The sequence below is a fragment of the Salvelinus namaycush genome, chromosome 5 (assembly GCF_016432855.1).
Source record: "Salvelinus namaycush isolate Seneca chromosome 5, SaNama_1.0, whole genome shotgun sequence".
In the NCBI taxonomy this organism is placed as follows: Eukaryota; Metazoa; Chordata; class Actinopteri; order Salmoniformes; family Salmonidae; genus Salvelinus; species Salvelinus namaycush.
Window position 1 is genome coordinate 34,912,200 of NC_052311.1, and position 13,328 is coordinate 34,925,527.

At 41.8% G+C, this 13,328-nt stretch overlaps 1 protein-coding gene across 1 annotated transcript; it reads left to right on the forward strand.

The window, feature by feature from the left end:
• Positions 1–234: 234 nt before the first annotated feature.
• On the forward strand, positions 235–13,092 carry LOC120048236 (LON peptidase N-terminal domain and RING finger protein 3-like). Its single transcript, XM_038994036.1, has 10 exons — positions 235–992; positions 5,670–5,788; positions 5,904–6,182; positions 6,298–6,535; positions 6,660–6,750; positions 7,174–7,410; positions 7,543–7,701; positions 9,117–9,279; positions 9,390–9,539; positions 11,169–13,092. The coding sequence occupies exons 1-10, from the start codon at positions 341–343 to the stop codon at positions 11,328–11,330; spliced, it is 2,250 nt and encodes a 749-aa protein (XP_038849964.1). The 5' UTR covers positions 235–340; the 3' UTR covers positions 11,331–13,092.
• Positions 13,093–13,328: the final 236 nt, after the last annotated feature.

The following is a 13,328-nucleotide window of genomic DNA, read 5'->3' on the forward strand; positions in this document are numbered from 1 at the left end:
CATGGAATGCCTTCAGCCGAAAGAAATCTATTAAGCATTATTCCCATTTCAGGACATTTACCAACTTCTATCCACAGACCAGACGCTTTCTGTTTTACAACTGAATTATTAGGTAACAGGGTCCAATTGGAACATCTGACCGTGGTCACATGACACAGTTTACGTAAGATTTTTTATTTTTTACAACGATAGTATCATTAATGGTGTTCAATGATATCGTCTCAAAATAGTGAGTTGAGCAGGGGGAGAGGACCTCAGAAAATAAGATAAATAGAAATCGACCTGTTACTACTAAAAGGGAAGATTAATTTAGCGACTAAACGACAGAACCGCAATCATTATGGGAACGGATAGTACCGATTGTATGCTGCTTCTTGCGGCAGAAGCGTTTCAATCTAAAAACTTCGGGCTCGCGGCGGACATATACGAATGCCAACTGCTGCACCTCTGCGACCCTAGTACGCAGCAACATCTATTGGTGAAACGGGCGGATGCCCTGGCATTTGCTGGTAAACTGACCGATGCTTTCGAGATCTACCGAAAAGCCGCTAAAATCGAGAGACTACGACCAGTCCACCTGGATAATCTGATTGAATATCTCTCTAACAGTATTAAAAGACAAGATGGGACAGACAGTCAAAACAACAGACAGGAGACACACTCTGATTGTGTTGGATATGATGCATTTACCTGCAAGATATGTTATGGATTTCTATACGAGCCTGTTACCTTGCCTTGTGGACACTGCTTTTGCAAAAAGTGCCTGGATAGAGAAAAAATGCCTGTCTGCTGCAAAGAATGTAATGACAGTAGGCACACCAAACTCAACGATGTGGACAATTATAGAGTTAATGTTGTTCTTAGTAACTTGTTGTTAAAGTGGTTTCCAATTCAATTACTTGCTGTTAATCTGAGACGTGAGGGGAATGGACTATATTCAGAGAAAATAATGGATGCTGCTTTGGAAAAATACAACGAAGCAATACAAATAGGTATGGTATTTTAACTTTTTCATTTAAACTAATTCGAAATGCAATTAAACACTTGAAATGGATGGCCTATATCTTATGCAATGTTGCAACATAATTTAGGCTGCTGTTTCCAGTGCGTACATGGGCTGGCTTAATTGGCAGTTGAATCAGCAGGTGTGTGATGTAACTTCCGCGTGGCGTAAGCTGCTCTACATTGTAACAATTCAGTGGGGAAATTATTATAAAAATGTATCATGTTTATTACTAGGCTATAATTATCCCCTTAATTCAGAGAGATTCATGCTTATGACATACATGGGCAGATGTATGGAAGGTGATTAGGGCCAGTTCGAAATTGCTAAATAGGAATGTGAAATAATAAATCCATTTTTATTTTCATATCAGTGCGCATGATTCATGCCACAATTAAATTGCAGTTTTAAAGGAAAATAGAAAATGGTAAACAGAATCTAAATAAACATGGTAAATGGAAAAAGCCAAATGGTAAACAGAAATTTGTAAATGCAATCTACATAGTGAAATTGAAATAGATATTTTCATTTGTCAACTACCCAATTCAGAATTCTCTTTTCAATTAACAATGTCAAAGTGTATGCAAATTTCTTCTTGGAGGCATGAACCAGGAGAGCAACACCACACCCCCAAGTAGTAGTTTACCCTAGCCATGCCATGCTGTACATTGATTTGAGACTAGCGTAACCAACACACAGGGTGCGAACCCAGGTCTTCTGCGCACCAAAAAAGCATAGGTCCACTAAGCTGAAGCCTAGGCATTGACTCTGGGAGCCAATGCAACTCTTCATGTCTCAGGTAAGGTTAAGCCTACTCATCATGCATGTGTGGTAACTGAACCTCCTCAGTTACCGATCACCATTTGTTTGACCTCCTTCTCCTCCTCACAGAGACCCATCTGAGCCACAGCACATATATGATTGACAGGGTTTGAACAAGTGTCTTCTGCACATCAGAAGAGCACATTAGTATGATAAACCAACGATTATAGCCAACTCGTAAGGTTTCAGGTAAGGTTACTCATCATGCGAACAACTAGGAAAAAAGTGGTTCGGTGATCACGCACATGTGATGAGTAACTTTGCACAGTGTTGAATAATTTTGCCTGAGACCAGAAAGATTGCTTTGGCTCCCCAAGCTAAAGCTTTGGCTTAGCAGGCTCATATGTTCTTCTGGTGTACAGGACACCAGGTTTGAACCCTGTTGGTTGCACTAGTCTAAAATCAATGCACAGAGAGTGTGACATGGTTAGGATGTATCACTGTATGGTGGTGTTGTGTTTCTCTCCTGGTTCACGCCTCCAGAAAGTAATTTGCATACACTTAAAACATTTAAAGAGAATGCTAAATAGGGCAGTTGGAAAATGATAAAAGCCACTTTCCATTTCACTTTGAACATTGCATTTACCATTTTCTGTTAGCCATTGAACATTTTCTGTTGACCATTTTCATTTAGAATTTCTGTTTACCGTTTCCAATTTTCAATTAAACATTTTATTTTTTTATTTTAACATTGCAGTTTCCTTGTGGCATGAATCATGTGCATTGATATGAGCATATAAATGCATTTATCATTTCTACATTTCAATTGAGCATTTAAGCGTTGCATTTTCAAACTGGCACTGATCACCCTACATACAGATGGGCGTGTGAAGGTTGAATAAGATGTTATGTAGGCTAGGGGACCAAACATTGCTTAAGGTAAAAAACTATAAAACAAATGTAGGTCAAGGGTACTAAAAATTCAACAGCAGACACAGTAATATTGGTTCCACTCTCGTGTGCCACATTGATATTATTATTGAATACAACAGGTGTAGACCTTACAGTAAAATTCTTACTATCGAGCCCTTAACCAACAATGCAGTTAAAAAAAAATATGAGTAAGAATAAGAAATAAAAGTAACAAGTAATTAAAGGGCAGCAGTAAAATAACAATAGTGAGACTATACACAGGGGGGTACCTGTACGGAGTAAATGTGCGGGGGCACCGGTTAGTTAAGGTAATATGTACATGTAGGTAGAGTTAATAAAGTGACTATGCATAGATGATAACAACAGAGAGTGTAGCAGTGTAAGGGGGGCAATGCAAATAGTCTGGGTAGCCATTTGATTAGATGTTCAGGAGTCTTATGACTTGGGGATAGAAGCTGTTTAGAAGTGTCATGGACCTAGACTTGGCGCTCCGGTACCGCTTGCCATGCGGTAGCAGAGAGAACAGTCTATGACTAGGGTGGCTGGAGTCTGACAATTTTTAGGGCCTTCCTCTAACACCACCTGGTGTAGAAGTCCTGGGTGTAGAGGTTCTGGATGGCATGAATCTTGACCCCAGTGATGTACTGGGCCGTACGTACTACCCTCTGTAGTTCCTTGCGGTCGGAGGCCAAGATGCTCTCGATGTTACAACTGTATAACCTTTTGAGGATCTGAGGACCCATGCCAAATCTTTTCAGTTTCCTGAGGGGGAAAAGGTTTTGTCGTGCCCTCTTCACGACTGTATTGGTGTGCTTGGACCATGTTAGTTTGTTGGTGATGTGGACACCAAGGAACTTGAAGCTCTCAACCTGCTCCACTACAGCCCCGTCGATGAGAATGGGGGCGTGCTCGGTCCTCTTTTTCCTGTAGTCCACAATCATCTCTTTTGTCTTGATCACATTGAGGGAGAGGTTGTTGTCCTGGAACCACACGGCCAGGTCTCTGACCTCCTCCCTATAGGCTGTCTCGTCGTTGTCAGTGATCAGGCCTACCACTGTTGTGTCATCGGCAAACTTAATGATGGTGTTAGAGTCGTGCCTGGCCGTGCAGTCATGAGTGAACAGGGACTGAGCACGCAACCCTGAGGGGCCCCTGTGTTGATGATCAGCATGGCGAATGTGTTGTTACCTACCCTTACCAACCTGGGGGTGGCCTGTCAGGAAGTCCAGGTTCCAGTTGCAGAGGGAGGTGTTTAGGCCCAGGGTCCTTAGCTTATTGATGCGTTTTGAGGGCACTATGGTGTTGAATGCTGAGCTGTAGTCAATGAATAGCATTCTCACAGATGTAGATGTTCATTTTGCTCAGGTGGGAAAGAGCAGTGTGGAGTGCAATAGAGATTGCATCATCTGTGGATCTGTTAGGGCGGTATGCAAATTGGAGTTGGTCTAGGGTTTCTGGGATAATGTTGTTGATGTGAGCCATGAGCAGCCTTTCAAAGCACTTCATGGCTGCAGACGTGAGTGCTACGGGTCGGTATTCATGTAGGCAGGTTACCTTAGTGTTCTTGGGCACAGGGACTATGGTGGTCTGCTTAAAACATGTTGGTATTATAGACTCAGACAGGGAGAGGTTGAAAATGTCAGTAAAGACACTTGCCAGTTGGTCAGCGCATGCTCGCAGTACACGTCCTGTTAATCAGTACACGTCCGTAACCTGTTTTAAGGGCTTACTCACATCGGCTGCGGAGAGTGTGATCACACAGTCTTCCAGAACAGCTGGTGCTCATGCATGTTTCAGTGTTATTTGCCTCGGAGCGAGCATAGAAGTAGTTTAGCTCGTCTGGTAGGCTCATGTCACTGGGCAGCTCTCGGCTGTGCTTCCCTTTGTAGTCTGTAGTGGTTTGCAAGCCCTGCCACATCCGACGAGCACCAGAGCCTGTGTAGTATGATTCGACCTTAGTCCTGTATTGACAAATTGCCTGTTTGATGGTTCGTCGGAGGACAGAGCGGGATTTCTTATAAGCTTCCAGGTTAGAGTCCCGCTCCGTGAAAGCGTCAGCTCTAGCCTTTAGCTCAGTGCGGATGTTACCTGTAATCCATGGCTTCTGGTTGGGTATGTACGTATGGGGTATGTACTTACGGTCATTTTGGGGGCGACGTCATCGATGCACTTATTGATGAAGCCAATGACTGATGTGGTGTACTCCTCAATGCCATCGGAGGAATCTTGGAACATATTCCAGTCTGTGATAGCAAAACCGTCCTGTAGCTTAGCATCTGCTTCATCTGACCACTTTTTTATTGATTGAGTCACTGGTGCTTCCTGCTTTAATATTTGCTTGTAAGCAGGAATCAGGAGGATATAATTATGGTCAGATTGGCCAAATGGAGGGCGAGGGAGAGCTTTGTATGCGTCTCTGTGTGTGGAGTAAAAGGTGGTCTAGTGTTTTTTTCCCTCTGGTTGCACATTTAACATGCTGATAGAAATTTGGTAAAACGGATTTAAGTTGCCCTGTATTAAAGTCCCCGGCTACTAGGAGCGCCGCCTCTGGGTGAGCGTTTTCCTGTTTGCTTATGGCAGAATACAGTTCATTCAGTGCGGTCTTAGTGCCAGCATCAGTCTGTGGTGGTATGTAGACAGCTACGAAAAATACAGATGAAAACTCTCTAGGTAGATAGTGTAATCTACAGTTTATCATAAGAGATGTACATGTTGAACAACAACAATAATCCAAAATCTGCACATTTTCACTGTGAACTAAAGAAAACTGGTCTTGTTTGACAGAATGATGGTTTAATGAATAGATGATCAGTTTCAGCCTCTATTTCAATTTCTATTGAATTTGACCTTGATGTTTTCGATGTATAGTTCAAAATTATTTTGTATCAAGATATCATGTACATTTATACTTCTGGAACAAAGTAAATCTCTGTCTATCCAAGTAAATATATGTTTTTTTTGTATTTTCCAGCTCCAAGGGACCATGTGCTGTACAGCAACCGATCACAGATCAATTCCAGTCTGAGGAATTACGAGGATGCACTTCATGATGCAGAGATGGCATGCAAACTCATGCCTCTTTGGTCAAAGGTGAGAGTTGGATTTTTTCCCCCATGTTTAATTTAGATCGACCATCAGAGCTTCACAATGCAACATAATGGTATTGTTCTACTGATTAATAAACATGTGTTTATTTTTCTTCCAGGGACATATTAGAAAAGCACAAGCTTTAGTCTGTCTTGGGAAATGTGAAGAAGCGTTAAGAGAGTACCTGGTCGTCATTACATTAGATCCTGGAAGTAAACTGGCAAAAAGAAAGGCGCAAAAGATTCTGAGCGATCTTCTGGCCCCTGTCACTGATCAAGTACACAACAGAATCCTGGACTGCACCAGTCTACTGTCTTCCAGAAATAAAATCAAAGGTGGCATCCTGAACACCTCAACCTCAAGCTGCAACACCACCACTTCCTCCAAGTCTTACAAGGTACGAGAAATCGTCCATCTTTTAGGTTTTTAAATAGAATAAAGTATTATCATCTAATGCATTGAGTTGAGCTCATGAACTAATTCAAATGTACTATCATCACCCTTTCTCACAGGATTACAAGAATATTGCCTCTCATGAGAAGTTGACATCGTCACCTACGCTGAGTGAACCTAAGACAGACGGCTTATTTGAGACGATGGCATGCGGCGAAAAGAAAGGAGAAGATCAGGTGGACCTGAATGTCTGCCATCCCACCGTCATTGACAGGAGCGTCTTTCTCAAACGCAAACGTAGCTCATCCGAGGACAGCCAAGTGGATAGTAGCGACACCTGCAAGCGCTCCAAATCTGGTAAGTTTTAAGACTTTTTTCCTCGCCTCTTAAATCAATGGAGCTATATTGGCATGATATTTACTATAAGTGAAGCAGTTGTTGAGATTCACTATCTAACTCAAATGTTTCGCCTCCTTTACAGAAGTGACCCAGAATGAAGAGGCGACTTCCTGGAGTGCAGTGCTTTCTGACCTCATAGACCCGGCTGACCTGGAGTGTTCTCTTTGTATGAGGTGAGAACATCTCCATGCAGCCATCCATCCGTGACAAAACGTGTATCTGAATTGTAGTATTTGCCACTTTGCCAATGATAGTAATATAGTGTTCTGCTTTTGAATTAGATTATCTATGATTACTGAAACTCACAGCCTCATACAAGTCATAGTTATTTTGCAAGTTAACACAAGATATTCACCTTCCTTTCTGATAGTATGAAACAATAAAGATTCAGTATGACGCAATAAAGATTAATAGGTAAACATTTAGTCTTCTTTTCACAGTTATAGCCTACATTTAATGATCAAACAATGTAATGAAAATGCAATGAGCTATATGTAAACAAGAAAACCTGAAAGTAAACAATAATAGAGTAGCGAGAGACATTGTACCACTCTATTGCTCAATATTGTGTCCTTTATCTCCATGGTATACCCTAGGCTCTTCTATGAACCAGTCACCACTCCTTGCGGTCACACCTTTTGTCTGAAATGCCTCGAGCGATGCCTGGACCACAACCCCAAGTGTCCCCTCTGCAAGATGGAGCTGGAAGAGTATCTGGCGGAAAGTAAATACAACAAGACTGTCTTGATGGAGAACCTCATCTGCAAGTATCTGCCAATCGAGCTCATGGACAGGCAGAAAGTCAACGCAGAGGAGATTGCAGATTTATCCAAGTATGATTAAAAGCAGCATACAGACATTATCCGATTGCTTCTGAACTGTGTAACAATGGCATCAGACACTTTATAAAATGTTACTTAATCTATAACTTTGGATATATTATATCCTCAACCCTTCTTTTGCAGTCTAAACAAGAACGTGCCTATATTTGTTTGCACCATGGCCTTCCCCACCGTTCCATGTCCTCTTCACATCTTCGAGCCCTGCTACCGGCTGATGATCCGCAGGTGTATGGAGATGGGTACCAAGCAGTTTGGAATGTGCCTCAGCGATAACATCAAAGGGTGAGTAAAGCCTGGACAAAGCAGAGAAACATTGTGTTTAGTGTTCCTTAGTCAGGCAGGGGATATCGGTGCCATCTGGCAGTAAATTTGAATAGCTGTTGTGTCAACTCTTGTTTGGCGCCATTGAGGGCCTTAGGCTATAATCAGAGCTGAGCAGGTATTGCATGTTGTATTGCAGCGTATCCCAAACTCGGTCCTGGGGAGAGGTCTCCTCGGGTCCAAAAAGTTGGGCCTGTTCTGAAATTGAGCCAGGGCTTTCTTCCCTGGACCCTACCCGAATACATTTATGTTTTAAATATGGATACCCAGTCCGAATGGATCCGAGGACAACCAGACCCGGCCCCGTATAGACCCAGTCAGGTCCAGAGCCAGTCCCGATCCGAGTCAGGGAAGCAGCAGAAAATGTATATTTTTAGCTACGTTATTAACTGAAGCTGTTAATGCACATACCGAGGAATAGAAGAACGGAGCTAGTATCAGGCGGGGGGCGGGGCCATGCTGAGTGGTGCGAGGAGGAGGAAGAGGGAGACAGCGGCAACCAAGCCAACTCGCACTAGTTACTAACATCAAGCTGCCAAAGCTAGGTTATTTATCATCCAATCTGATTACATAGTACCTGTTTTGACTGCATCAAACCGAGAAGAGAAGCTAGTTAAGCTAGCTATCTAGCTAGCAGGGTTGCCTAATCATAGCTTCATAGACTGCGCTTTCCCCCGTCCTAAACGATAATAACAACAACTCCATTCAAAGTATTAAGTAGCAGCATCCCTGTTGGCTCTTGGTCGTTGAAACATATCCTTCTCATTTAACCTTTAATTCCGTAATTTTAATTCCATCTTCCATTGATCTGCTAACTTGCTTACCACGACACACACAGAGCCAGAGGCCAATGCCGCTTTGATGACTTGTGATTGACCGCCAAAAACAACATGCTACATGTGCCTCTCGTGAAAATCCGCAGCAGAATAAATGAGACAATTTTCAATCTCTACTGCAGCAGTCGCGTTCTGGTATTTACGGGTCCTTAACAGCAAATTTAGTTATAATATATCAGAGAACCGTGACAATCAAACCTGACCTGGATCCGAGGGTCAACTACAGAATTCTGGACGTGTCCCGGGTCAGGCCCGGGTAATGTTCTGGTGGACCTGTGAAGACCTCTACCAAACGGGTGCTCATTTTGGTTTTTGCTCTAGCACTACACAGCTGATACAAATAATCAAAGCTAGATGATTAGTTGATTATTTTACTCAGTCGTGTAGTGCTAGGGCAAAAAACAAAACGTTCACCCAGAGGGGCCCCAAGACCTAGTTGTTTAAGCAGATAGTTTATATAGCCTATTTTATTGTTTGTGTCACCTGTGAATGCCTTAGACACATTTTGGATCCATATCTACTTATTTTCCTTCCCCATAGATTTGCCGATTACGGTAGCCTCCTGGAGATCCGAAACGTGGAATTCTTTGCAGATGGCCGCTCCGTTGTGGACACCATTGGGATAAGAAGGTTCAAGGTCATTGAGCACCACCAGAGAGATGGATACAACACTGCAGACATTGAATACTTGGAAGACGTTAAGGTAATTGTTAATCATAAACTAAAGCATTTGCATGAATGTTGTCTGAACTATTTTTTACTTGTATTAGTGTATCTCGTTGTGCTAATAAAGGCATTTCTTGTTCTGTAAAGGTGGAGGTTGTGGCAGAGAAGGAGCTGCAGAGTCTCCATGATGCAGTATACGACCAGGCCTTAATCTGGGTCAACTCCCTGAAAGCAGAACAAAAGGAGAGGATCGTAGAGCACTTTGGGCGCATGCCAGAGAAAGACTCTGAGCCACAGGTAAATACATGAATCTTGGACACAGTGTATTCTGAAAGTATTCAGACACCTTGACTTTTTCCACATTTTACAGCCTTATTCAAATATGTATTAAATACATCATCAATCTGCACACAATACCCCATAATGACAAAACAAAAACAGGTTTTTAGAAATGTTTACAAATTTATAGAAAATAATAACAGAAATACCTTATTTACATAAGTATTCAGACCCTTTGCTATGAGACTAAAAATGGAGCTCAGCTGCGTCCTGTTTCAATTGATCATGCTTGAGATGTTTCTACAACTTGATTGGAGTCAACCTGTGGTAAATCCAATTGATTGGACATGATTTGGGAAGGCACACACCTGTCTATATAAGGTCCCACAGTTGACAGTGCATGTCACAGTAAAAATCAAGCCATGAGGTCAAAGGAATTGTCTATAGAGCTCCGAGACAAGATTGTGTCGAAAGCACAGATCTGGGGAAAGGTACCAACAAATTTCTGCAACATTGAAGGTCCCCAAAAACACAGTGGCCTCATTCTTAAATAAAATACGTTTGTAACCACCAAGACTCTTTCTAGAGCTGGCCGCCCGGCCAAACTGAGCAATTGGGGGAGATAGGCCTTGGTCAGGGAGGTGACCAAGAATCCGATGGTCACTCTGGTAGAGCTCCAGAGTTCCTCCATGGAGATGGGAGAACCTTACAGAAGGACAACCATCTCTGCATGACTCCACCAATCAGGCCACTCCTCAGTAGAAGGCACATGACAGCCCGCTTGGAGTTTGCCAAAAGGCACCTAAAGGACTCTCAGACCATGAGAAACAAGATTCTCTGGTCTGATGAAACCAAGATTACACTCTAAATGCCAAGCGTCATGTCTGGAGGAAACATGGCACCATCCCTACGGTGAAGCATGGTGATGGCAGCATCATGCTGTGGGGATGTTTTTCAGCGGCAGGGACTGGGACACTAGTCAGGATCGAGGGAAAGATGAATGGAGCAAAGTACAGAGAGATCCTTGATTAAAACCTGCTCTAGAGCACTCAGGACCTCAGACTGGGGCAAAGGTTCACCTTTCAACAGGACAACAACCCTAAGCACACAGCCAAGACAATGCAGGAGTGGCTTCGGGACATGTCTCTGAATGTCCTTAAGTGGCCCAGCCAGAGCCCGGACTTTAACCAGAGACCTGAAAATAGCTGTACAGAGACGCTCACCATCTAACCTGACAAAGCTTGAGAGGATCTGCAGAGATGAATGGGAGACAATCCCCAATTACAGGTGTGCCAAGCTTCTATACCCAAGAAGACTCGAGGCTGTAATCACTGCCAAAGGTGCTTCAACAAAGTACTGTGTAAAGGGTCTGAATACTTATGTAAATGTGATGTCATTTTTTTTAAATATATGAATTTGCAAAATGTCTGAACCTGTTTTTGCTTTGTCATTGTGGGGTATTGTGTGTAGATGAATGATTAAAAAAACAACAATTTAAACCATTTTAGAATAAGACTGTAACGTAACAAAATGTGGAAGATGGGGCTGAATACTTATACGTTAACTCTATTTTGATTTGACACAGTTTATGTTGAACAGGTTGTGGCTGGATTCTTATGGTTATTCTCCTGCTCTCTCCCTCTGTAGGCCAGTCCCAATGGGCCGTCCTGGTGCTGGTGGCTGCTGGCAGTCCTTCCCCTGGAGGGTCGAGCCCAGCTGCCCTTCCTGGCCCTGACGTCCCTGAAGGACCGACTCAGTGGTATCCGCAGAGTACTCCTCTTCATGTCCCGCAACCGCTCCTCTCGATGACTCCAACCCTCACACAACCATCTATCTCCTCCATGTGGGTGTCTGTTTTGTCTGTGTTTTGTTTTTATCTGAAAGACCGCATTTTAACAAAAGCCTTTGTGTGAATGGGTTACTATTGGCAAGTGGACTTTGATTAGATTACCGAAATGTGATCCAAGGATTAGAAGAGGCTATTTATGGACTGAATATTTTAAAGTGTGCTGTAAAGACCATAGTATTTTGACTTTGTTTTTGTTATTATTTATGAACATCGCGTGTGCATGGAACATGTTTACACCACTGGGAGAAAATTACTATTACAATGATGACTTATTATTTCCAAAGGGTTTATTAACCACAAATTACATATTGTAAAACCCAAAACCCCTTAGAATGTGTAGAAAATTAGAGGGGAAAATTGCAATACAGCACAGTATCTTGTTCTGATGACGCTTTAACTGTATCATTCAGAGGATAATGCAATTTTTCTTCCTGTTTTGGTGTAGATGAGTGCAATACACCTGCAGTTAAAATGAGCCATCTCCTACTTACGATGGAATGTTTACTGGTATTTATATGATCTACTTAGCACTGTAGTTGCAGCAACAGCATAACTGATAGTCACTGTTTTCCATGCATGGTGAGCAAAGATGGGTTGTGAGCTTTGCCTTCAACAAAGGAAGACATTTTTAGTTTTGTTGGAATTTACATATTTCTTTATCCGCCAGACTTTTTTCAGAGTTTTCTACAGTTCTTTTTATGTTACGATGATCACCTTTTTATACAGACGATATTGAACCAGGATGGTTATGATGTGAAATCTTGGGGAAATGTGTTAATTAACAAACATTATATTTTTTATTGTAAGGGGCAAATTTAAGTTATTGCATTTATATAGGGGTTTTCTTGGCTCTGCTATTATTTGCACCAGTTATGCTCATAAAGTAGGGATGACACAAGTGACAAACAAACTTAAAGTGATTGCAATAACGGTCATCACTTGTGCTGCGTGATTCCTGGCTATTATACAAAAAAAAGACAACGACGTGAATGTGAAAATGCAAATAATTGTAGACAAGGGAAATATAAACTTTTAGAGTGTAGAGAGTGCCGGATTTATCAGCCCTGCTGCTTTTACCACTTTCCAATATTCTCAGTTTGATTTGAGAAGTTTTACGTTTGGTTGTCATGTCCTAAGCCGAAGACACTCTGAAATTATTTTCCTAACCATTTTAAAAACTCTTGAAGGAGTTGGAAGACTGCTTCAAGTCATTTGAACCTCATCGTCTTGTCTTTCAAGCTATTGTCCGGTGGAATCATAAACTGTAGCATCAAACACTGTGATTTCTAATCTTTTTCAACATTTAGTGCCTTAAGTTGGATTTCTTCCATGATGCCAGTACCAAGAAGAATAATTTAGACTAAGATAGCATTCCAGTGAGGAAGACTTGGCTGAAAAGTCCAAACTATTGAGCTGAATATGTGGTCTTCTCTTTCGAGGACACAAACAGTAAATAAAAAAATTCCAGTCTTGGTTCGTTGTATGACAAGTCTTAAGGTTGTGGTTACAAATATTGGTAAAACTCAAATCCTGGTTCATTGTATGACGAGTCCTGCAATTGTGGTTACAAATATTGGTAATATAGTTCTTATATCTTATCACAACTAAATGAAAGTCTTCTCAATGCAAGGACACAATGTGAATATTTTCTATTGACTTTTGTATACAACAACAACATTGAGTCTTGGTTAAGGTTGAATAAATGTTTTTTGAATAAAAGTTGATTGGTTGGCATGTCAATTCAAGTTGCTTATATTTCCTCACCAAAACCTCATACTTTTACATGTATATTAGTTTGATCTGGCGGTTGCATGTTAGCCAAATTGTCATTCATCTATGTATTTTACCCATTTACATCAGAAAATGCCAAAACAATAGAAATTCAAAGGTAGTATCTTCCTGACCTTTTTGAATTCCACATGGAGCTAGTGATCTAAGTCCATCTACCTCTGACACTC